Raw genomic sequence first — 22,755 nt, forward strand, 5'->3', positions numbered from 1 at the left:
CTAAAACAGAAAAAAGGTTAAGGCTAGAGAGAGGCACCCACCTGGGCTGACACTGCTGCCCTGGCTGAGGCTGAGGGGCTGCATGGGCCGGTTGGTGACTGTGAACATTGTGAGGCTGAAGCCAGCTGAGCCCACAGGGATGTCAGGACTTTGGCAGCATGGCGGGGCCGAGGGGCCACGCTGGGGCATGGCTGGTGGCCAGATGCTTCTTAAGAGACAGAATGAAAGCCTGGACTCTGGACACTGAGACCTCCATGCTGGCATCTCCCATGTTGTGGACGTCCCATCCCCTGCATCCCCCTGGCCAGACCTTTTGGGTAGGAGTGCCCTGGGACACAGGATGGGGCTGCCTGGGGCTGGCAGCTGTTGGGTGCTCCAGGGTGTCTCTGCTGGCCCGCGGGATCCCCAGTAATTGCTGGTGTGTGTGCCAGTGAGAGGCAGCAGCAGGATCACCTTTGTTTTCTCCCAGCATGTCAGTCTTCATTAAACCAGAGGGGAATGAAAAAGGATTCACTTTTGTCCCAGCCTGAACGCGGCAGCTGTTTAATTTCAATTAACGTGGCACTGAAAAGAATAACATTACGGCAGTAATTAAAGTGAGACAACTCCCACCCCCAGGACTGCGGCTCATCCAACAGAGGGGCCAATTTGACCACGCTGTCCCCTCAGCACCAGCCAAGCATAGGTGGGCAGTTGTGGGTCAGGGCTGTGGGGCTGCCCCACAGGCTCATAGAGAGCTGGAGCAGGGTCAAGCCCTTCCAGACAGGCACTGCCCGCAGCTCAGCACAGTGTGGCACATGTGTTGGCACAATGCAGCATGGCATCGCATATGGCACAATGCAACATGGCACAGCACACAGCACGAGGCTCTGTACCCCAGAACGCTCTGTGCCCCATGGAGGCTCTGTGTCCCAGCTGTTGCTGCCTGAACAAGACTGAAATCCCTTGCAACTGGCAGAAATTATGGTCAAATTGTTGTGTTCTGGCTGGGGGAGTCAGCAGCCCTGTTAGCAGAACTGTTGGTGCTGCGCCTGCTCCCACCGCCTGTGGCAACCCGCTGGTGGAGCAGGTCGTCATAGCAACCGATGATTTCTATTATGGTACATCTGCATTCACCTTCCGGGCCCAGCCTGGCCTTGGAAATTTCCAGTTAAAACACTTACCTGTGAAACTGCACTGAGCATCAGCAAGGGACAGCACACAGCACAGGCAGCCCTGTGGCACTGGCATAGGCCAGCGGCAAGTCTGTGCCCACACTCAGGGTGCTGCTGGCACTCAGAGACCCACTCTGCTGCTCTGAGCACCCAGGCACTGTGGGTGGCCCCAGGCAGGGCGAGTCTACCGACCACACACACATTCAGCCTTCTCTGGGCACACTCAGCCTCTGCTGGGGCCTGTGGCCTGTGGCTCTGCCAGGACATGCCCCTGCAGTGGGTCTCCCTGGCCCTGTCCTGAGCACGGGGTGCAAAGCAGAGGGGCCACACTGGGGAGGCTGCTGTGTCTGGCTGTCCCAGGGCACAGCCCCAAGTGCGGCACCACTGCTGGCCCTGCTGCCACCCAGCCCAGGCCGCAGGCCTGTGGCGTGTCCTGGGGCCAGCCGCAGGCTGAGTACAGCCTGAGGACAGGGCAGGGGCAGCGTGAGGGTGGCAAGGCCCTGCCATGGCAGGAGGGTGTTGCCGTGCCCTGGCCCAGTTCTGAGGATGATGCCCAGAACCTGGTGACCTCATGGTGGCAGACAGGGAAGTGCCACAGCGTGCTAGGGACACAGAGCGGTGAGGAGGATCATGGCCCAGGAAGACCGCGGTGAGGACTGTGGGCAGTGGCGGGGTCAGATGCTGCTGGGGGGGGCTGCAGTCCCGCACAGCTCTACCATGCTTTTCTAGGGGTCCTAGGTTCGGCCTCTCCTGCTGGCACCAGGTGCTCCCCTGATGGGGAGTAGCAGTGCCAATGCCATGGGACGGTGGGGCTGCCCCAGGCAGGGCTGAGTGACATCCCTGGGACTGAGGGTTCTCTGGCGTCACAGGAAAGGCCTGTCCCCTGTTGTGGTCCTTCCAGCAGTGAGGGATTGGCCAAAATGTGACACATCCAGGGAGGTTCCTGCACCTCAGGGCCAGCCTGAGGGTTCAAGGTATCACTGTACAGGGCTACCAGGGGCAGAGGAGACAACACCAGAGCTGAGCAACTCCATCCAGCAGCTTCAGCAGGAGACAGAGGCCTGGCAGCCCCGGTAAGTAGTGCCAACCCTGTGCTCCACCCAGGTGCTGGTCATGTGGCCACAGGCTGGTGGCCAGGTGGTACAGGAGACCTTGGCCAGCCTTGACTAAGCCACCAGACACCTCACCCCCAGGGCTGGGGAGCATAAGGGCTCGGGGGTATCCAGTCTTGCTGTGGCTGCACTGGTCCCACGGCCACCGCTTCCCACAGTGCCACAGTTCATGCTGGTGTCACTGCAGTGCTGAGGGCCAGTGGGGGGCTTGGTCATTTGTGAGCCCAGGGGGGCTGTGTGGGTCACACACACACAGACACAAACGCACACGCACACAGACAGGGTGGCGTTGTCTGGGGGGGGTAGGGTTGTACCCACCTATCAGCAACATACTCTGTTGCTGCTCTGCACAAAATCAGGACTGCCAGCCTTGTCCAGCCCTGGTGTCTGCCCAGGCAGGAGCTGCAATATGGGCTGGCCACAGTGCCAAGCTGGACAGATGCTGCTCACACTGTGTCCTAGGGCCAAAGGCAATCGTTGGTGCTGGAGCCACAGCCTGGGGAGCCCAGAGTATGCCAGGATACACAGCAGCAGGAGCCAGCTGAGGTACTGGCCACGATACAGGCACTGCAGCGGGACCTGGACTTCTGCAGGGATGTGAACCGTAAGCGACTGGCCCAGCTGCAGCAGCAGGAGTGTGAAATGGAGCAGGAGCACCAGGACTTGGTCTCTCTGATGCAGCAGTGCCAGGTGCTGATAGACAAGGTACCACTGCTGGGCACAACAGCTGCAGGCCAAACTGCATGTGTCCCCCACTGCCTTCCCATAACAGGCTAGGCACCATGCCTGCCCCACAGCCTGTGCAAACAGCTGGTGACCCCCCATGGGAGGGTAGGGGATGTCTGTCCTGCCAGCCATGCAAGGGACAGGGCTGTAGCACCATACCCTGTACAGAGCAGCACAGTCACAGGGCAGGCATGGCTGGCACAACCCCGTCCAGTCAGCTGAGCAGAGCTGGAAGACTGCAGCCCCCAATGGCCCCACTGACACCTTGGGCACTGTCCCAGGGCTGGTGGCACTGCTGCAGCCTGCAACCTCGTCAGTGAGCTGGGATCACCACTCTCCCTGTGACCATGCTCTATCACAGGTCAAGGACCACAAGGATGGCCATCCAGAGCTGCTGGCTGTCCAGCAGACACTGCCACAACAGGGGGGGGCTGCACAGGGATGAGAGGGCCAGAAGGCAGCAGCCTTCCTGCCTCCCACCTGGTGCAGGCCACATTCCTCTGCCACAGGCCCTCCCCCACAGCTCATTGTCCATGGGTTGACACAAAGTGGCTCCACCTCCAGCCCCAGCTCTGCACAGCAGGGGCACAGTGTGATCCCACATCCTACTGGATACCCACAGGTCAGTGATGCATCTCTCCACCTGAAGGACCAAGCGGTGCAGACAGAGGTCACCTCCAACGTGGCTGCCCACAGCCATTCTGTCACCAGCCACGATATCCCAGTGGAGAACAGAAAGCTGCTCGAGCAGGTCAGTGCCAGTAACCCCCAGCCACTGCATCAAGTCTGGGAGGAAGCAGTCTGGGGGGCACAGGAGCCAATACAGCCAGTGTCCCAAAACGTGCTGCAGGGCTGAGCCCTGCTCCACTTCCCCCAGAAACCATGGGGCAGGGCAGGCAGTGGCAATGCCAGCTTTCCCCCACTGCCTCACAGCTGGGCACCAGCTGGCTCAGAGCTTCCTGTGGCACAAGGAGGGCAGTTGTGCCCCTGCCCAGGGAAGGGCACACAGCACGAGGCCAACCCACCAACACACTGCCTTCTCTGCAGCTGGGGACACAGGAGAACCAGGGCCCGCAGCACAGCCCAGCTCAGCTGCAGGAGTTGGGAGCCACCAAGGCCCAGGAGCAGCAGAGTCTGCAGCAGCTGAGTGGAGCTGAGGAGACCATCCAAGGCCCACACAAAGAAGTGGTAGAGCTGCAGCAACAGGTGAGGGCAGGGCAGGACAGGGATGCAGCCTCAGTGCCAGAGCCCTCTCCTGCCTCCAGGAGACGCTCAGCCTGCCCATGGTGCAGCCAACCACTCTCCCTGCCCCACAGCTTTGCGGGCAGGCGCAGGACACAGCCAACCTGCAGGAAGAACTGGCCCAAGCCCGGCGAGAGAGCACCAAGCAGGAGAAAAAGATCGCAGTCCATAAGACACAATGGCAGCAGCTCCATCAGGGGCTGAGGAAGAGTTCCCAGCAGCAGAGCAAGCCAGAGGTAAGGATGTCTCAAGCCTTCCTGTGGGGCACCAGGAGTCTGTCCTCAGCCCATCTCTCTCACTGTGCCACTGGCATGTCTACTCCCTCCAGGAGAGGCTGCTGGACCTGAGCAGACAAGCCCAACACTGGCAGCAGCTACATGTGGACAGTGAGAGAGCTCTGGCTCTACGAGAAGAGGAGCTAGTTGTCTGCAAGGTGGAGCTGGCTTTCCTTATGGAAGAGCTCAGCAAGGTGACAGAGCAGGTGCAGGATACAAACAGGCATTCAAGACACACCAGGCAGGATGCAGGAGAACCCACACCTCACAGTCAGAACACCTGAGCAGCCCCACAAGTGTCAGCAGCTGAAAAAGTGAGCAGAATCCCTGGCACAGCCTGGCCTGAAACAGGGCTGGGCCAACAGTCCCAGGTGTGCAGGGACAGCTGGGCACAAGCTACCTGCCAAGGGCATGGGCTGTGGGAGAACTGCCTTTGCATGAGTACGGGCCAGGGTTGAAACAGGGACAGGCTGTATTTGTCCTTCAGGTCACTGAAATTCTGTGCCTTGTTCCAGGATCTACAGGGCAACAACCTGACAGCACCAGCCTTGCACAATTCTGCAGAGCTGACTCCACCCAATACTTGCCTCTGGACAAAAAGCAGCGCAAAAGAAAGCAAGGATTAAGACTGACAACCTTTAAACAAATAAAATTCTTTCTGTTCTGTAGCAAAATTAGTGCCAAGCACCAAAGCCTTCCTGGGCCACAAGCTGTAGAGATCTCATAGAATACAGCGATCAGGGGAGTTGGGGACTCTCCTGAGACTCAGCTGCTCCTGGAAGTCCTTAAGTCTCAAAGCAACAGGTACTGCCATCTCAGAGGCCAAAGCGGGCTGGGGTGCGTCGTGGCGTCAGGGGCTCCCCCTGCTCCTTCCGCCCAGGGGTGTAGATTTTAGTAGATCTGTCAGAGACAACAAGAGTGATTAATGGAAAATGCAACCTTTCGCTGCGCCAGAATGCCCATGGGGAAGTTGGGATGCTTCATGCAGGCAAGCCATGGCCAGGCAGGGCCAGCACCCACCTTGCACTGCCCAGTGGGTTACGACGCTCCTGCTCCTCCCGGCGGGCACGCAGCTGCTCCTCCGCCAAAGCCATCTCCTCCTCCATGGCAGACACTTCCTCCTTGGCACGGCGGCGGTTCTCCTGGAGCAAGGCAGCAGCAGGTCAGGGACAAGAGAGGGATGGCCTGTTCCCTCCATGTCAAAACATACACACACAGCAACAGAATAGGCACGCAATGGGCCTGCCATCTGCCAGCTCATCCTGAACAAGAGACTTACCTGGCGTGACTTGCCATGTTTGATACTGTAGAACATGGGGCCCAGCTCTGCCAGCCACTCTCCATCCACAGCAGTGACACACTGCATGTATTCCTGCAGGGACAGAAGGGAAGACCAGGGTAGCAGGATGGTACTCTTGGGGCCTGGGCACTATGCACAGAGCCATGGCAGCTCCCTTTCTCCCCCACTTGCTGATGGTACTTCACAGGCTGGAACCATACCCCTTCCAGACAATTCCTCCTGGCCTCAGAGGGCCCCCTGCTATGGGTTAGATTTGGTGAGACCACAAGGAGGTTCAAACATGTCCCACAGAGGCCAGGGAAAAATAGTGGGAAAGAGACAAATAGGACCCTGCAGATGACACAGATGTGCCTAGCTGGTACAGATGGGAAAAGCTGAGAACTGCCACTCAGACAGATCCCAGTCTCACAGTAAAGCCCTCCCATCTCCCTTGGAGCACCTGTCACCCTTCCTGGCAGCCCTCAGCTCAAGCTCACCTTTGTGGTCATAACCAATTCATGATACACAATGTAGTCTGGTGTGTAGCCCATGCCAAACAGAGAGCTCGTGGGGTGCAGGTGGCAGGGCATGCCTGTGCGGATGTTCACATACTCCCCAATGCCCTGCAAAAACAAGTGTGCTTAGCCCACCTGTTCCCAGGCAGGACCTCAGAGCCCCCAGGCAGCTCAAACACCTCTCACCTTCAGCTTTGCAGCCTGATGGAAATATGCAGCACAGATGCACTTCCTGACAACATCCCAGTCCGTACCACAGGACGCCAGGCTCATCCGCTGCTGCACCATAATGTCCTTGAGCTGGGCACGCACCTCCCGCACCTGCAAAGGTGTGTGCTAGTCAGAGCCCTCTCCTGCACAAGGCTCCTTCCCCCAGGCTCATGGCCACAGCCTCACCTTCCGCATGGCCTTGGCATGGATGAAGTGCTGATTGCACCACAGGGTAGAATAGCTGTTGTTTTTCCACTGCAGGTAAACATTCAGGTAAGTCAAGTGATCACTCTCTGGAACAGCAAATTTCTCCCGCACTTGGTCACTCTCCTCCTCTCGGCCCTGAAGGGTGAGCAAAGAACACGGGTTAGTCAAGGAAAAAGCAGGGCCCCAAGCAGGGAAAGGCTCCAAGCAGTGAAACGCCCCAAGCTGCTGGAATAAAATGGGTACCTTAGGACGGTAAAAGATGGCAGGTACAGACAACATGGAGACAACAAGCAAGATCTCAGAGCTGCAACCCATGTCACAGGACTATGAGCATTTTGGAGAGTGCAGGGTCCAGTGGGAACTCCACCATGAGACGTCCCGTTGAGTCAGACCACCTGTAGCAAACACCAACAGACAACTGTATGAACAGCCAGGGATCACTGATCAGCAGCTGGGCAGGTCCCAGTTCCTGCGCTGGCAGCTTGCCTCAGCAGCCAATACCTGTGTATCCAGGGCCCCAGGATCCACAGCTGGTACATGGAGTTCAACATGTTGTCCTCAGGGGGCGGATCCATGAATGGAACTGTAGCAGGTTCCTGCACACCCGGGACTTGAGCAAGAGCCTACGTTGGCGAGGTTGGTGCGCTGGATCTCAGGCACCGTGGTTTGTCAGCAGCTCATTCTTGTAAGCGCTCTGGGTGTAGAGCCTGGGAACATGCCAAGACATGCTCCTCCTGTTCTGGCCACTGTGTTTCTTACAGACTTGCCAGCCTCTGCCCAGCCCAGCTGGCATGGCACCAAGGCAGCAACCCTGCACCCAGACAGCTGACCCTGGGGGGCACCTCTACCCCAGCCAAAGCGTGTCCTCCCAGCACATCAGGGTGTTTGGGGCTGCAGCACAGCACCTGCCCAAGCACAGCCCTTCCCTGGTCTCAGAGCAAAGCCTGGGAAAGGCCTTTGGCTTGGCTGCTATCCTGACAGCATCCAGGGCAGAACAGCCACAATGAAGATGGGCACAGGAAGAAGCTGGAGCACATCCTTTTCTCTGTAGAGAACTGGGTCCCAGGAGGAGTCCTTCAGGCCTGCCTACTGCCCACATCCCCCCAGAGTTTCAAGATAATGAACAGCTCCAGTGAGCAAAAACATAGGTAACTTGATGCCAAGCTGGGGATACAAAGGAACAGCAACACCAGTGATGTGCCTACCTGAAGCAGTGGCCTGGGCCTGTCCGGCCAGCTCGGCCTGCCCTCTGATTGGCATTGGCCTGACTGATGGGGTAGATCTGCAGCGCATCCATGCCTATGCGGGGGTTGAAAACCTGCAGGACACAAGAAGATCAGATGGAAGTAAGAGGAAGGCTGGATCACAAATGCAGCAGAGGTCACAGATAGTACAGGAAATCCTGCTGACCTTCAACTTGCAGTAGCCAGAGTCAATCACAAACATGATGCCATCCACTGTCAGTGAGGTCTCTGCAATGTTAGTGGCAACGATGCACTTCCTGACCCCGTCGGAGCCTGCAAGCACACTACACATCAGTCACACCTCCTGGGCAAGGCTCTGCTTCCCTGGGGAGGAGCGTGGAGCAGCAACACCAGAGCCCCAATGACAGGTGGAAGGGGGCACATGCTTTCTCTCACCCTCCACATTCAATACAGAGACATGTCTGCACCCCTTCCTCCTGCTCTGTTCTGCCTCCTGCTCCACTTTTCCCTGTCTCCACCCCTATCACAGAGCACATATCAGCACCTTCTGGAAGATCTTGGCCTGCAAGTCTGAGGGCAGCTGAGAATAGATTGGCAGTACAGCAAGCAGGTGCCTTCTCAGCTCCTCAAGGTGCTCCACAATTTGCTCTGAGGTCACCTAACACAAAGAGGGGCATAAGCATCAGATTGAAACAAGGGTAGGACAGTGCCTGCCCTTCCAGCTCACCTCAATATCCTCCTGGCCAGGCATGAAGACGAGGATGTCTCCAGGAGCACCAGACAAGTGGACCTGCAGAGCTTGTTTCACTGCAGCCTCACATAATCCTCCTGTGGGGTCTGAAAGGCAGAGTTCAGGTTAACAAGGGCCTGTCCTGTGTGCAGCACACTACGGCCACTCCTCCTCTGTCCTGTGTCCACCCCAGAGTACAGCACACCCAGGTCACAACCCCCTCCTGTCACAACAGTACTTCCCTCCCAACACTGACCATACCTTGCTGAAAAGAATATCCACAGGGAAAGTGCGCCCAGGAATGTGGAAATTGGAACGTTCCCAAAGAAGGAGCAAACTTATCTGCATCCCATGGTGGCTGAGGTGACAACAAGCTTCAGATCTGAGCGTCGGGCCACCACCTAGAAAGCAGATGAAAGGACAATAAGGAAGGGTATTTGTGCATGGCTGTGGGCTGCTTCCATTCTTACTGAGACAATGGCACAGGACAGAGCTTCTGCTGTCTACAGAGGCACTGGCAGTTCATGCCAGGGAGCACAGGTGCTGAATGATCTGCACAGTTAAAAAGACCCACCAACCTTGGTCCAGGAAGCCTTAAGCCAGCAAAGATCTCAGTACTGAGAGTTCTGACACTCAGTCAGTGAGACTCTGGGAGCACTAGGGGAGATTTAACCCTCCAGAACCAGGAACCCAGATATTGGAGCAGCAGTGCAGACAGAGACATGACAGCTCTGCTTCCCTCTCCCAGACCTGGCAGAGAAGGGCTGTCCCTGCCATACTCTGCTCAAAGTGCCCCACGCTGCTGTCTTCTAGCCCAGGCTCACACACACCTCCCGAAGCAGCCCGAAGAGCACATCAGTGTTGAGTGAGCGCTCATGAGCCTCATCCATGATGATAGCACTGTAGTTGTCCAGTCAGCCTCCCTCAGTGACTCACGGAGGAGGATCCCATCTGTCATGTACTTGATTATGTGTTCTCGGACGTGCAGTCCTCAAAACGGATGGCATAGCCCACCTGGGAAGGCAGAGATACCAGCAAGTCTTCCAACAGCCCCATGCACTCACTGTCATTGGGTGGTACCCCTGCACCCTCTGCCAGACTCACCTCCTCCCCCAGACGGACCCCCATCTCCTCACTGACCCGCTTGGCCACCGACATTGCGGCCACTCTGCGGGCTGGGTGCAGCCGATCATGCCGTAGTCAGTGTAGCCATCCTCATGCAGGTACTGCGTTCAGCTGAGTCGTCTTCCCACTCCCCGTCTCCCCCACCACAATCACAATGCTGTTGTCTCTGAGAAAGAGAAAAAGTATTTCTTTGTACACCACAAAGAAAGTTTTTGTGTTCGCCAGTCAAGTGTCATCCTGCTCAGGCAGGAGCTGCCATCACCCAGGACAGCAGTGCAGTTTGTTCCCCAGGAATACAGCTTCCAAACAGCCACGAGTCTAGGGGAATTCCTCACTTGGGTTCCCAAATGTAGGCCAATGTCCTGGGGATGCCCTGGCAGCCATACCTGAGGAGAGCAGTTCCTGCTGCACAGCAAAGATAGGCAGGTATTGTCTCTGCTCCAGGATTGATTTCTTCTTGGCAAACTCACTGCTGGCTTCACTTTTTTCTTTCATGTGTTCAGCAAACTTCTGCTCAGTCCTAAGGACACATCACAAGTCCTGAAGCTGCCTCTCCACACACTCTGCTATACCCATAGCCCCCATCACCCTGAACAGAGTAATTCAGAGCAAGTTCCTACTTGTAATCCACTTTGCCATCTTCTGTCACCATCTCATCCTTCTCCTCCTCTTTCTTGATCCCCATAATGTCTCCCAATTTAGTGCCTGCCAGCTCCCAGTGCTTGTGCTGTGCCTGGAATGATAGAGAGCAGCATAACTTTACCACAGAAGCACAGACATCCTAGTTATAAGCCTAGGTCCCACAATTCCCAATGCAGAATGCACATCCCGCTCTTCATCAGGTCTCCCTCTTCCAAATGAACTGGAACAGAGTTTTAAGACACTGGTATGGATACAGGCACAGGACTAGAGCAACCACCTCCTAAGAAAATATGCCATACTGCTACCATACTGCCTGCTGACTGTCCCTAAGCTGACTGGCATTCTTCCATCTGCTTTCTTCTTCCACAATTCAAATGTCCTTTGGATCAGCCTCCTCTGCACAAGTGCACAGTGATTCATGTCCCAGGCAGTACCCAAGGCAATCACAGCATAGCAGCTGCTATGAAGCAGTGCAGTGAGCTGGGCTGCCAAGATGTCCAAGTCACAAAAAATGAACTCCTTATCATCGCTGCTGCCAAAGCCTGAATTCTGTAGAGTCCAAACAAGGCTGTGAGGCACTACCTAACATGTACAGTGGGCAGTAAGCCAAAGGTCACAGCATACCCTCTTACGCTCCTTCTGCTCCCTGTGCTTGCGCACCAGTTGGCTGCCTTTCCGGCTATGATGGCCAAATCCGAGGTGGATCCTCACAGGATGACTGGCTCTGGCTGGAGGGAAGAGGCTTGCTTCAGTACAAAGGGTTCACACATGCACCATAGCACCTTCAGCTGCAGCCTCTACCTGCTTGGTGAAGACAATCCTTCCATCCAGGAAAGGAGCACCAGGTTGTGCACCAACAAGTGACTTTAGCGGAGTTATCCTCTTCAAATCTTCATCCACTTCAATCCGATGGACCACCACTGGTCAGCATGCGATTCGTCTCCCAGCGCTCGTTATCCTGCATGAAACAACATATCATAAACCACAGAAGACTCACAGAAAGCCCCAGAGATCACACCAAACACTGAGCTCGGGCCTAGGTGCCACACTGGCAACAGGATGGTACTGATGGTTCCAACCTAGAGAGCCTGAAAGTAGCATGAGGAAAGAAACAATAACTGGAAGTAGAATACAGAAACAGACTGGCCATGCGAGCCACGCGGTCAACAGGACTGCCTCCAAGAATGCAGGACAGACACTGCCCACAAGGCCCTCATACCACTCAGATATGTGAAGAAACCTGGACATAGTCTTGCTTGTGTGCTGAGGTAGCTGCCCCCAGCATCCACTGGGCCAATAGTAGACAGACTAGTAAATGTACCTCAAACCCATAAACAACAGGAGCACAGCCCTTTGCACTCCTGCTGCCTTGGAACTGCAATCCACCAACCACTTGAACTGCAAATTCTGCCCACACAAGAGTGAGAGCTGGAATTTCCAGAGGGACACAATCACAGCTTTCCTGTGAGCCCTCCCTCAGCTTGGGCAGGACCGAGAGTGTCCTTCTCCACTTGACAGCAAGGGCTCAGCCTGTGGTCTCGCAAGAGGCAGCCAACCCCAAGTGTTCAGAGCAGCCAACCCCCATCTTGGCCCTACCTCATTGATCTGCCGCCGCTGTGCTGAGATCCGCTTCTGCCTGCTTGTGTAAGTGCTGCTCACGCTTTCTTCACGTACTCCTCAGAGGAGTAGGCCAAGGGTTGTGAACTCATCTAGCCTCGTCCATCATGTACCATCCCGGTCAGCTTGCTGGGAAGGGAGAGGTGCAGCACTCAGCTCGCCCGTCTCCACAGCCCGGCAGCCCCAAGCCCCTCGCCTGCCCTCGGCTCTCTCACCCGCTGGTCATCCTCCCACTGCTGCCGCTCCTCCTCCGTCTCAAAGGCGATGCCCTCCTCGCCGTCTGCGCGCCGCCCTGCGGGTGTGCCAGTTGGTCCAGAACACTCCAAGGAAACCCACAGAGCTGACCCTGTGCCGCAGGGAAAGGATTCCGCACTGCCCACCCTGGGCAGCCCAGCCCTCCTCACCCTCCCTCGGGACAGCCGTGGCGTGGCTCCGAGGTGCTTCCTGTCGTCAGCCACTCATTGTATTGTACGACGGGGTGGGCAGTGCGTCTTGTCTGAGTACCTGCTCCTCACAGACCTGAAAACAGAAGGAGAGGGAACTGGTGCCACAGCTCAGCACTGCTCACAAGCACACTGTTCCCCTTCTGCAGCCCCACAGCTCACAGTCCTGCCCCAGGCACTGGTACCTGTCCCGTTCCCGCCGGTCCGTGTCCCGCAGTGACGATGGCCGTGGCTGCGCTCCGAGTCCCGATAGAAGGCGTGGGTGAGGGAGATTCCCACTGTGAGCGACGGGTACTGCTGTAGCCACTATCATCTTCCTCCCAGCTGGAGCGAGATGGTGTGGCTGCATCTAGTAGAGGAGGTGGGGTTTGACACCTGATGTTCCACAGCAGCCCCAAGCAACTGGAGCCACCTAACACCTTCTAGCAAGGAGCAGAGAGAGTATTCATTTGCCCTCCCTCTAAGGGCAGGGCTGACCCAGTGATTCCAAGGAATTGCCAAAGGGCCACATTTCCATCACAGAGACCCAGAACAGACCCCACTCTGCAGAGATCTGCCTGATTTTCACACATCTCTGTCCTTACACAACCAGCAGGAAGCAAAAAAAACCCCCAAACCCCTCCTGTTAAGTCTCACACAAGTCTACAGGGTCCCACTCCCACCTTTGGGCCGATGTCGGGGGCTCTCAGTTCACTCCTCCTGCTGCTCCTTTCTGACGAGCCATCCCTTTCTGATCTGCTGCTGTGACGACTCCTGTCCCGCTCCTCTGTGAAAACAAAGTAGGATCAGGTGCCTATTGCACAACAAGCTTCCCAAGTTTGCTGGAGAAATCACCACAAATGTTAGCTAAGAACTACAAACGGCGACAGGACAAGCCCAGACCCAAAGTAAGAAGCACCACAAAGGTCTCTGAGCAGTTACCACGGTCCCGTTTAACGATCGTGGTCCCGCTCCCTACTGCGTTCCTTCTTCCGTTCCTTCTCCTCCTTGGAGGAGGCAAAGACTGTTCCGTGTCCGACGCTCCCTCTCCGCTGCCGGCTGCGTTCCCAGAACTCCTCGCTGACACCCCCTTGTATGAAGGTGTCTCCGGGACGGAGCGGTAATGCCTGTGTATGGCAGAGCAGAAAGAAGAACGCTCAGGAGTGTGAGCAGTAGCTGCATTTCAGCTGGTCTCGTACGGCTCCAGTTTCAAGCTCTGCCATAGTGGCCCGCAGTCCCTCTCAGGCCTCCTGTCTCTGCCACGCCGAGGGGGGGGCCGCAGCCCCGTGACACCGACTGTGCTCGCCCCCCGCCCTTCCCGGCCGGGAGCGACCCCCGCGGGCATCAGGAGCCCCCCACAGACCCACCTGTTCCTGCGAGCTTTGCGGCTGCTCCGGTCGTCCTCATCCTCTTCCTCGTCCTCCTCCTCGGCGCTGCCCGCCTCGTCACGACCCTCTTCCCAGTCTTTGTAGGATGCGACCCGGGATCGCTTCCCCCCGGCTCCTCCTCCTGGCGCTCCCGCCGCTTCTGCGCCGCCAGCACGTCCAGGCCCAGCAGAGAGGTGCGCGGGGCCGGCGCCTTGAAGATGTGCTGTTCGGCGCCCTGCGCCCGCAGCACCAGCCCCCGCCTCGCCGCCCGGGCTCGTCCCCGACAGCCGGTGCAGCGACTCCTCGCTCGCCGCGGCCATCGCGGCCGCAGCGCCGCCCGGGCCCCGCCGCCGGCACCGCCCGCAGCTTCCTCAGCGACCGTAACCCAGCTCCCCGAGCGCCGCCATGGCCGCCCCACAGTGCTCCGCGGAGGAGCCGCTCTAGCCACACGCACCATAGACACGGCGGCCAGGGCCTATGGGAGCGCCGCCACTGCAGGGTAAAAACACCGCTGGGCAAGACGCGCTACCGCTCCTGGCGAACTTCCGGCGTGGGGAACGCCCACGGGGTCACGTGGCCGCCGAGGCAGCGGGGAGTTACCGACGGGCGGGACCGGCGGCGGCAGCCCGGGGACAGCGAGCCCCCACGGGACAGAGAGCCCCCACGGACACCCACACACCGCGGAGGGCGGCGAGAACCCTCCAGAGCCCGGGCAGTCCCTGCAGCCCCGAGCCTTCCAGCCAACCGCCGGCGAAGGCTTCCAGGGACCCACCGGGATGTGGTGGGCGAGAGAGGCACACGCTTGCCCCTGCGCAGACAGGCCTATGTGCTGCACAAACACAGAGCCTGCAGACAGACACAAACACACACAGTCTGCACAGAGACACAGCCTGCAGCCCGAGGCAGGACAGTTTTATTCCCCCCAGCCCCTCAGCTGGCTGTAACTGTCTCCTTCACCCAGGCCAAGACGCGCTGCACGTCCACGTACACACTGTACTTGGCGGCCGTGCAGGTCTGTCATAGCTGAGGATGCCAGCTGCGTACCAGGTATCGTCATCAGGGTCCTGCACAGCAAAGGCCCCACCAGCATCCCCATAGCAGGTGTCCTCCCGCAGCTCACTCATGCCCACGCAGAAGGTATCGTTGCTGAGGATGGGCTGCACCCAGTAGGATGCATTCCGTGCCCCGTAGTACTCGTGGCACTGCTTGTCCTCAGCCACTGGGAGCATCACATACTTCAGCATGTCGGAGAAGGCAAAGGTGGCACCACGGCCCCAGCCTGAGACATAGCCCACCCGCCCTGGCTGCACGTAGTCTTTCTGGGGCAGGCAGATGGGCATCACTTCCTCTCCAACAAGCACTTTCTGTTTGAGCTTCAGCAGGGCCAGGTCCACAGCCTGTGGGTAGCCAGGGTGCAGCACGATGCGCTCGATGTCCAAGGCAGGCTGCTCCCGGCTGCCCAGAAACAGCTGCAGTGTAGGGGCGATCTCCTCTGGATTGGTGTTCTCGCTGTGGTTCAGGTACACGTTCCTGCCAGTGGTTAGCAGCCACTGATCACTGATGAGTGTGGCCCCCACAGTGAGGTTGTGGCGGGTCACCATCCGGGCCTGCCAAGGGAAGCTGCCCTTCTGAGCCAGCAGACCCCCAATGATGCGCTGCATCTGCCTGGGGGGGTTCTTCAGCTTCCCACACACTGCATAGGGCAGAGCAGGGCCCAGGTGAGCCCTCTCAGCCCAGTGGTGCTCAGCAGCCCCTACAGCCCTTTGGCTGCGCAGACTGCTCACGGCCCCACAGCTGCCCTGCTTTTTGCAGCCCCAGCCCCTGTGGCTCTGCTCTCACCTGGCTCGCAGACAGGCACCTCCTTACCAGCTCCAGGACTCACCCACACCTGATTCCCATCACATTTGTATGTCCCTTTGGAGAGAAACCAGAGTTAACATCTCTGCCCTGCAGCCAGGGAGGCACAGAGGTGCTTGTACCTCCCTGGGGCTTAGTTGAGCAGATGTAGCTACTCATACCCCTGAGGAAGGGGGGTAGGGGGCTGCATCCCTGGCATTGGGACAGCCCCTTGCATCCCCTGGAGCTGGGGATGTGCCTCACCATCATCGGAGCCGCGCAGCCGGTAGTATGGGTCGCAGCGGTACCTGACCACCAGGTGCTCCACGTGGCCGTGTTCAATCTCTGCAGGCCTTGCACAGCTCCGCTCTGCAGGCAGACAATGCTCAGCTGGCCCAGAGCACCGAGCCCAGGACATGCTCCCACCTCCATTGGGTCCCTCCCTAGTTCCATCTTCCCTGCCCCTGCCTGCTCCCTGCCAAGTCCCCTCCCCTTCGTCTGAACCCCAGTGCTCCCTGCCTGCCCTGGAAGGTACCGGTGGCAGCTGCAGTCCCCAGCATGCTCCAGGCCAGGCCAGCGATCAGCAGCTCTGCAGGTCTGCAGGGAGAAGAGGGCAGCATCAGCAGAGAGCTCCCAGAAAGATCCCCTGCTCCCAGCCGTGGGCTCCACCAGGACCCTGGTTGGGCTCCTGTCTGATGGGCAGCCCCAGGAGGGCCCTCGGGCTGCCCATCAGACAGCCAGGAGCCAGACCTGGACCCTGCTGCTGCAGAGGGCAAGGCTGCAGTGTTGGGACCTGGGAGCTTCCATGGCCCTGCCATGGCCCTCAGCAAGGCCAGGTCCTCAGCCAGGCCCTCAACCAGGCAAGCAGGACAGACAGAGCACCGAGCACATAGAGGGACACATCAGTGTTGCCTACCCCATACTCGCAGCTCCCTGCTCACAGCAGCCTCCTCCTGCAGGTCACTGCTGCTCAGGGCTCCCTCCTCACTCCTTTTATTCACCTCCTTCCCTCTGGTGCAGCCCAAGAGCTCCAGACCTCCTGACCCTGCTGCCTGCAGCCAGCACCTTTCCCAGCAGGAGGAGTACAAAAATCCCCACCTGGCTCTGTGCCGGCTTGGCAGAGGCTCTCGGGAAGCTGCCAAGCCCCCACAGGAAGCCAATGTGCCAAGAGTTTCCCGGATTTTGTAGTTATAAATATGGGGGGGGGGTCTGGCTGCAGACTAGTGCCCTGGCACTGTGACACCAGCTAAGGCTCACAGAGAGCAGACCAGCCCCTGCCCTTGGCAAACCTGCCCTGTGCCCACACCTACCACAGTCCCTGCAGGGCACAGGTGACCGCCCCAGTGCTGGCAGGAGAAGCTGGGTCCCAGGCCAGGTCCCATCCCATCCTGTGCCTGGCTTTGCTCACAGTCAGGGCACACCCACCCAGAGCTGGGTACCAGTGCCCTGGGCAATGCCACCCTGCTGGCCAAGGGGAGCAGCATGTCCCACTAGGGACAGGCTCTGAGGGACTGCAGCCAATCCGACTTCCAACCAGTACCCACCCCTTCCCATGCAGTGGGGCCACAGCCCTGTGTCCTGGCAGCCCCTGGCCCCAGGTTTGTCAGCAGCATTGAGGGCTCAACCCAGGCTTACGGGAACTCACAGCAGCAACTGCTGGCCAGTGCCCAGCTGGATGTGGCTGGGCAGCAGGGGTGCAGGGCAGAGCACATCAGCCTATTCCCACGAGCAGTCTGCCTCCAGCAGGAGCACAGCTGAGGGGCAACAGGAGAGGAGGGAGCCAGTGCTACAGGGAAGCCACCCCAAAACCATTCATAGCATGTGGCGCTAGCCCCAGTCCTGAGCCATTGAAGCTTGGCCTGCCAGGGTCTTGCCAGTGCCCCCCTGCCCCTTGGACGCTCCAGCTCTTCAGGCTCAGGAGGAACATCTGTGGCTGGTCCCAGACACCCCAGGTGGCTTTCCCATCCTCTGTGAGCTTCTTCCCATCTCATGGGGCATTTGTGTCCCCAGACAATGCAGAGCTTGACATTCCTGATCCAGCAGCAGCCATACTTGTACCACCACACAGAAGGCTTGAGTCCAGCACCAAATGCATCAGGGCTTGGCAGCTCTGATCCATGAACAGCACCATACCTTAGGAAAGTGCTGTGTCACCCTCAGCCTGAAAGAGCAAGAGTCTCCCAGGCACTCTCCAAAGCACATCAACACCTTGGCCGACAGATCAGGTGAATTCCCAGATGAGCAGCGATGGGTGTTACCTGCCCACAGCAGAGAATCTGGGACATGAAGTGGCTGGTGCAGGGGGCTGCAGAAGGGGGAGGCAGGTGGGTGATGACCCTGACATGAGCTGAGTGCCACTCGGAGCAGGGGCAGGAGTTGTAAACAACTTTGGGGAAGTGCTGTGGCGCAATCCTGCTCTGTAGGGTGGACTGCGAAAGGCTGCCAAAGGAAATGCTGTGTCCAGGGCAAGCTCTTGTTCAAGCAAAGCCCAAGGTAACTGCAGGAGGTTCAGGGTGAAGGAACAGTCAGTGCTGGAGGCTCCAGAAACAAAATGAACAGGCAGAAGCACTACCAATCAGACCTTTTCCACAACAATAACAGGCATAACCACAGCCATCTCCAAACAGCTGTGTACTGGCAGCAAAGGGAAGAACTGGCACCCAGCAACCCCAAGTGCCTGGCCTCGGGCAGAAATCTCTATGAGGGGAGCCCTGGTGCACTTCTGTCTGTTCATCCCAGAGCTCAGCTACCCTGCAGCTTCTCCCACCAGAAAAGTGGGAGCAACATAGAGAGCCAATCCTGCTTGGCTCAGGAGAGCTGGGCTGTGTCCCTCCAGCCCATGAGGTATCCCCAGAGCAGCATACACGACCAGGTGAGCCAAATGTTTATTGATACTTGGGCTGGGTTCAGCTGCCCACAGGAAAGCCAAAACACAGCCCTGGGCAGTGGCACTGGTGTGGAGGTCCCCTCCCCTGCTCCCCACTAATGCAGCTCCTGCTTCACCCATCAGACAGAGGCTCTTCTCAGGGCCTGGGACCAAGACCTTGGCTTGGTCCCAGCCTGCCCAGCACTGGAATTATCAGACTCATTCCTGCTCAGCCATGGCTCCTCCTGGCTAGACCTTGGTTCTGCAGCATGTCAGCACCGGTGATCTGCTCCAACTGCCTCCATGACGTTCTTGAAGCCCTGCTCCCTAACCAGGGACAGTGCAAGATGGCAGGGCCAGCCTGGCACTGCAGCTCAGCCTGGTGGTGCACTGCTTGAGCACCAGCAGAGCCACCCTGGGCCCAGGGGCTCCCTGGGGAGGTGCCTGGAGCCCCCTCACCTCAGCAGCTCCTCCAGTTCCCGCTTCACTGCCCCCACCACCGGTGGCCCATGGTACACAAGGGCTGTGTACAGCTGCACAAGGGAGGCTCCGGCACGGATCTTCTCCAGGGCATCCCGCCCGCTGCTCACCCCACCCACCCCGATGATGGGCACCCGGCCTGTGGGCAGGCACAGGGTCAGGAAGGCACAGGCGATGAGGGCATGCACCCCCCAAGCCCTGCTCTGCTCCCACCTTGGGTGAGGCAGTACATCTCCCTGATGGTCTGTGTGGAGAGTTCCCGCAGGGGCTTCCCGCTGAGGCCCCCGGGCTCCATGCGCTGCCTGCTCCGGAGGCTGCTGGGGCGGCTCACGGTGGTGTTGCTGACAATCAGCCCATCCACACCTAGCTGAGGGGGGCAGCAGTGTGAGGACACAGCCAACAAGCAGCTCCCCCCCATCCCATCTCATCCTATCCCATCCCTGGGATGCCAGGTCAGGGCTCCCCCAGCACATAACCCCAGAAACATGCCTGGCACAAAGCAGCTGCCCCTCACTATCTGGGTCACCCAAGGTCTGGTTGACACACATAGGTCTTCACAGACTCCAAGCTACCCAGGATCCCACCCCTATGGCAGCCAGGGAGCTGCAGGTGCACCTATCCTTCAGAGAGGAGACCTGTCAGGAGCGCCATGGTCCTGCCCCGTGCTGTGCGAGGTGAGGCAGGAGGCACACCAGCCTCCCCTTCCCATCTCACCTCGCAGATAACGCTGGCAATGTCGCGCTTGTCCTGTGCAGTGAGATCAGGGGCGATCTTCACCAACACGGCTGGCTTGTGCTCGCAGGGCAGCAGGTCCCTCTCTGCCAGCACCTGCGGGTGTACATGGCAGTGCATGGCAGGAAGAAACCTCGTGCCCTGACCAGAAGCCACGGGCACCAACCAGCACAGGGACAGGCCCTGCTCCTCTACATGGCATTCCTGACAGAGAGGCACCCTCAGTACAGGGCCTAGGGCACACGGCCAGCACAGGACCCTGAGGACACCCAAAGGCGTGGGGTGGGCAACTTGCTGCCTCTGGCAGGAACAGAGTGGATGGTGATACCGCACTGCTCCCAAGCCCTTTGCTGGGGTACAGTGTCCTGGTGCACCCCACGGCAGCAGCTGATCAGGGGACATTCAGCAATCCTGGGAGCCGCCCCATTTATCCCTGTGCCAGGGCAAACCCACTGGCTGGAGTGGAGCAGACACTGCCAGGGCACAGGATGCATCCAGTGCTGCAGCTGCAGGTTGGGCTGGCTAGGGGAAGTGACCCACCTTTCTCAGCAGGTCCTGCAGCTCAGTCTTGCCCTGCAGGTCCCGCAGCCCTGGGGTGTTCGGGCTGGACACGTTCACAACCAGGTAGTCAGCCAAAGGGCCCAGTGTCCGGACCCCAGCCACGTAGTCAGCTGCAGCGTCTATGGAGCTCTTGTTCTTGCCCAGGTTGATTCCAAAGGGGCATCCCGCTGGAACACAGACATGGCTGAATAGGGCAGCAGGACCAACCCCCACCCAAGGGCCAGAGCACCAAAAAGGGAGGCTCCAGGACCAGCTAAAATCAAGATGGGGATATGCAACCCATGTTCATGGGAACGGGCCTGGCACTGTCCCACAGCCACAGGAGCATCGCCACAGCTGCCCCACTCAGCACCTCCCAGCACCACAGCCTGGCAGAGGTTGCCGTCAGGATCTGCCCAGCTGGGGTCCTCTTAGCTTTGGCTTTAACATGTTCTGCCTAAAGCAGTATGTGCAGCTCGGTCCCAAAGAAAATGGCAGGGGAAAGGTGACTAATCACAATCCCAAGGGGAGAGGTTACAGCCCCAAGAGGGTCCTGCTGTTTGAGTGTACCTTGCTCTGGCCAGGGTGCTCCTGTGCCTGGACACTGGTGTTACACACCTTTCCTGGCCTACAGCTACCTGGGAGACCCCCAAACCCACCCTGCAGACCCCAAGAGCAAAGTCTTACAAGCTTGTCTCACCACCAGTGAGCCTGGTCTGCGTCTCCTGGCGGGCCCGCAGCCTATGCTCCACTGCAACATGGCCATGGCTGTTGAATCCATACCTGCACCAGGACAGAGGGTTCAGGGCTGGGCTGGTGTCCACAAACCCCAAATAGGACATGGGAGAAACAAGCCAGACGCATAGTCTCTGCAGCTCTGCTCAGCACATCCAACCCAAAAGCCACCACAGCACCAACCACGGAGCTGGGACCACCCAAATAACCCTGCACTGCCATGTGCACCTGCAGGTGCTGGCACAGAGGGACCTGCTGTCCTGTGAGTGCAAGCCAGACATGGGGTGAAAATCACCCCTGACCTTCCCCAAATAACCACCCTCGGGGTGGGCAGACTGCAGGACACGGCTGAACACCGCCCTCAGATCCCACCTGTTGATGACCGCCTCGTCCTCTGCCAGCCGGAAGACCCTGGGCTTGGGGTTCCCTTCCTGGGGCTTGGGCGTGACGGTCCCCACTTCCACAAAGCCAAAGCCCATCTTGTACAGCCCGTCCACAGCCTCACCTGCTTGTCAAAGCCAGCGGCCAGGCCCAGGGGGTTGCGGAATCGCTGCCCGAGGACTCGCACCTCCTGCGGGGACAGGTCTGGGTCAGAGCCCACCGACCGCAGGAACCACAGCCGGGGCCTCGCTCCAGACCCCTCCCGAACAACCCCAGCTGCCTCCCCTGACCTCCCTTCCTCTGCCCCATGGCAGTGCCTGCCCGAGAGACCCCTCGTCTTCCCCCGCGGACTATGACAGGCTTCCACTGGTACCCGACCGCCCGCCCCCCCCCCCCCCCCCCCGTCCACTCCGCCCTCCCGACTCTCTGCCCCAATTCCCGCCCCGCCCCACCCCCGATCTCCCCCCGCCAGAGCCGCACCAGCGCGGGGCGTCGGGACGGGCGGGGGGCAGCAAGCCCGAGGGCAGCAGCGCGAAGAGCCAGGCGTGGGCGGTCTCGGGGGGGCAGCGCCCGGAGCGCGGGCATCACCGCCGCCGCGTAGAGCCGCTCGTCTCCGCCGCCAGCGCCGAGCCCAGCAGCAGCCCGCAGCCTCCCAGTGCCAGCGCCCGCAGCCGCCCCTGCCCACAGCCGTCAGCGGGCGAACCGGCACCGATCCCCTCTACCGGCACCAGCACCCCTCCCCTCCCTGGTATCGATCCCCTTCCCATTCCCTACCGGCACCACCCCCCGTCCATCCCCGGTACCGATCCCTCTCCATTCCCTACCGGCACCAGCACCCATCCCATCCTGGTACCGATCCCCTCCCCATTCCCTACCGGCACCAGCACCTATCCCATCCTGGTACCGATCCCAACCCGGCACCCTCACCAACACCCATCCCATCCTGGTACCGGCACTCCCTTCCCCCCCATCCCAGGCCATACCCTCATATCCCGGCACTCCGGCCCCGCATCCACTCCACCCGTCCCGCCCCGCCCCGCTCCAGCCCCAGCCGCCCCGGCCCTGCCCGGCTCCCCATGAACGGCCCCGCCGGGCCGGTCCTGATCTCCCCCCCGCTCACGCGCAGCGGCGCCGCCATGGGCTCAGCCCGCCACGTGCGAGCACTTCCGGGATCGCCCGCGGTGATTGGCGGAGCGCGGACCCTTCCACCCAATAGCGACGCAGCAGCAGCAGTTCAGGGCGGGGCCCCGCTGGGGGGCGCTCCCGGCCCGACCCGCGCGGCGCGCGCACAGGACGGATCCCGGGCCCCGCTTTATTGGAACCGACAGTGGGGCCGGAACAGCCCGGGCCCCGCGGG

The 22,755-nt window shown here is 59.4% G+C and overlaps 4 protein-coding genes across 7 annotated transcripts; 1 reads left to right on the forward strand and 3 right to left on the reverse strand.

The window, feature by feature from the left end:
• Nucleotides 1–1,094: 1,094 nt before the first annotated feature.
• On the forward strand, nt 1,095–5,177 carry LOC116793494 (tropomyosin-like). Of its 4 annotated transcripts, none has more exons than XM_032701379.1 (8): nt 1,095–1,803; nt 2,143–2,226; nt 2,727–2,956; nt 3,615–3,743; nt 4,040–4,198; nt 4,309–4,470; nt 4,563–4,823; nt 5,025–5,177. In XM_032701379.1, the coding sequence occupies exons 1-7, from the start codon at nt 1,785–1,787 to the stop codon at nt 4,791–4,793; spliced, it is 1,014 nt and encodes a 337-aa protein (XP_032557270.1). In that variant the 5' UTR covers nt 1,095–1,784; the 3' UTR covers nt 4,794–4,823; nt 5,025–5,177. The 4 variants fall into 4 exon arrangements, with proteins under 4 accessions (XP_032557270.1, XP_032557268.1, XP_032557267.1 ...); XM_032701377.1 differs by having other exon boundaries at nt 2,152–2,226; nt 2,727–2,971; XM_032701376.1 differs by having other exon boundaries at nt 1,096–1,803; nt 2,727–2,971.
• DHX38 (DEAH-box helicase 38) lies at nt 5,132–14,371 on the reverse strand. The gene is given in 51 exon segments (XM_032701380.1): nt 5,132–5,409; nt 5,530–5,651; nt 5,789–5,881; nt 6,286–6,411; nt 6,490–6,624; nt 6,700–6,855; nt 6,964–7,045; nt 7,047–7,115; nt 7,222–7,297; nt 7,300–7,344; nt 7,347–7,386; nt 7,388–7,427; nt 7,926–8,038; nt 8,131–8,234; nt 8,466–8,583; nt 8,653–8,744; nt 8,747–8,762; nt 8,917–8,966; nt 8,969–9,056; nt 9,486–9,568; nt 9,571–9,624; nt 9,627–9,669; nt 9,760–9,827; nt 9,830–9,887; nt 9,889–9,968; nt 10,167–10,300; nt 10,401–10,513; nt 11,047–11,102; nt 11,105–11,150; nt 11,224–11,261; nt 11,264–11,287; nt 11,290–11,313; nt 11,316–11,338; nt 11,340–11,380; nt 12,019–12,061; nt 12,063–12,085; nt 12,087–12,126; nt 12,128–12,168; nt 12,255–12,333; nt 12,445–12,558; nt 12,668–12,710; nt 12,713–12,733; nt 12,736–12,831; nt 13,145–13,171; nt 13,174–13,248; nt 13,404–13,416; nt 13,418–13,554; nt 13,557–13,588; nt 13,829–13,964; nt 13,967–14,085; nt 14,087–14,371. Coding segments are annotated over 51 exon segments (3,636 nt in total). The 5' UTR covers nt 14,149–14,371; the 3' UTR covers nt 5,132–5,324.
• Nucleotides 14,372–14,702: 331 nt separating this feature from the next.
• On the reverse strand, nt 14,703–16,643 carry LOC116793566 (haptoglobin-like). Its single transcript, XM_032701510.1, is given in 6 exon segments — nt 14,703–14,841; nt 14,844–15,521; nt 15,668–15,742; nt 15,929–16,033; nt 16,200–16,261; nt 16,581–16,643. Coding segments are annotated over 6 exon segments (1,008 nt in total). The 5' UTR covers nt 16,586–16,643; the 3' UTR covers nt 14,703–14,758.
• Nucleotides 16,644–18,534: 1,891 nt separating this feature from the next.
• Nucleotides 18,535–22,050, reverse strand: DHODH (dihydroorotate dehydrogenase (quinone)). Its single transcript, XM_032701511.1, is given in 9 exon segments — nt 18,535–18,850; nt 18,990–19,149; nt 19,224–19,377; nt 19,725–19,838; nt 20,283–20,470; nt 20,983–21,065; nt 21,390–21,522; nt 21,525–21,588; nt 21,879–22,050. Coding segments are annotated over 9 exon segments (1,092 nt in total). The 5' UTR covers nt 21,984–22,050; the 3' UTR covers nt 18,535–18,759.
• Nucleotides 22,051–22,755: the final 705 nt, after the last annotated feature.

Source organism: Chiroxiphia lanceolata, chromosome 13, assembly GCF_009829145.1.
Source record: "Chiroxiphia lanceolata isolate bChiLan1 chromosome 13, bChiLan1.pri, whole genome shotgun sequence".
NCBI classification, from domain to species: Eukaryota; Metazoa; Chordata; class Aves; order Passeriformes; family Pipridae; genus Chiroxiphia; species Chiroxiphia lanceolata.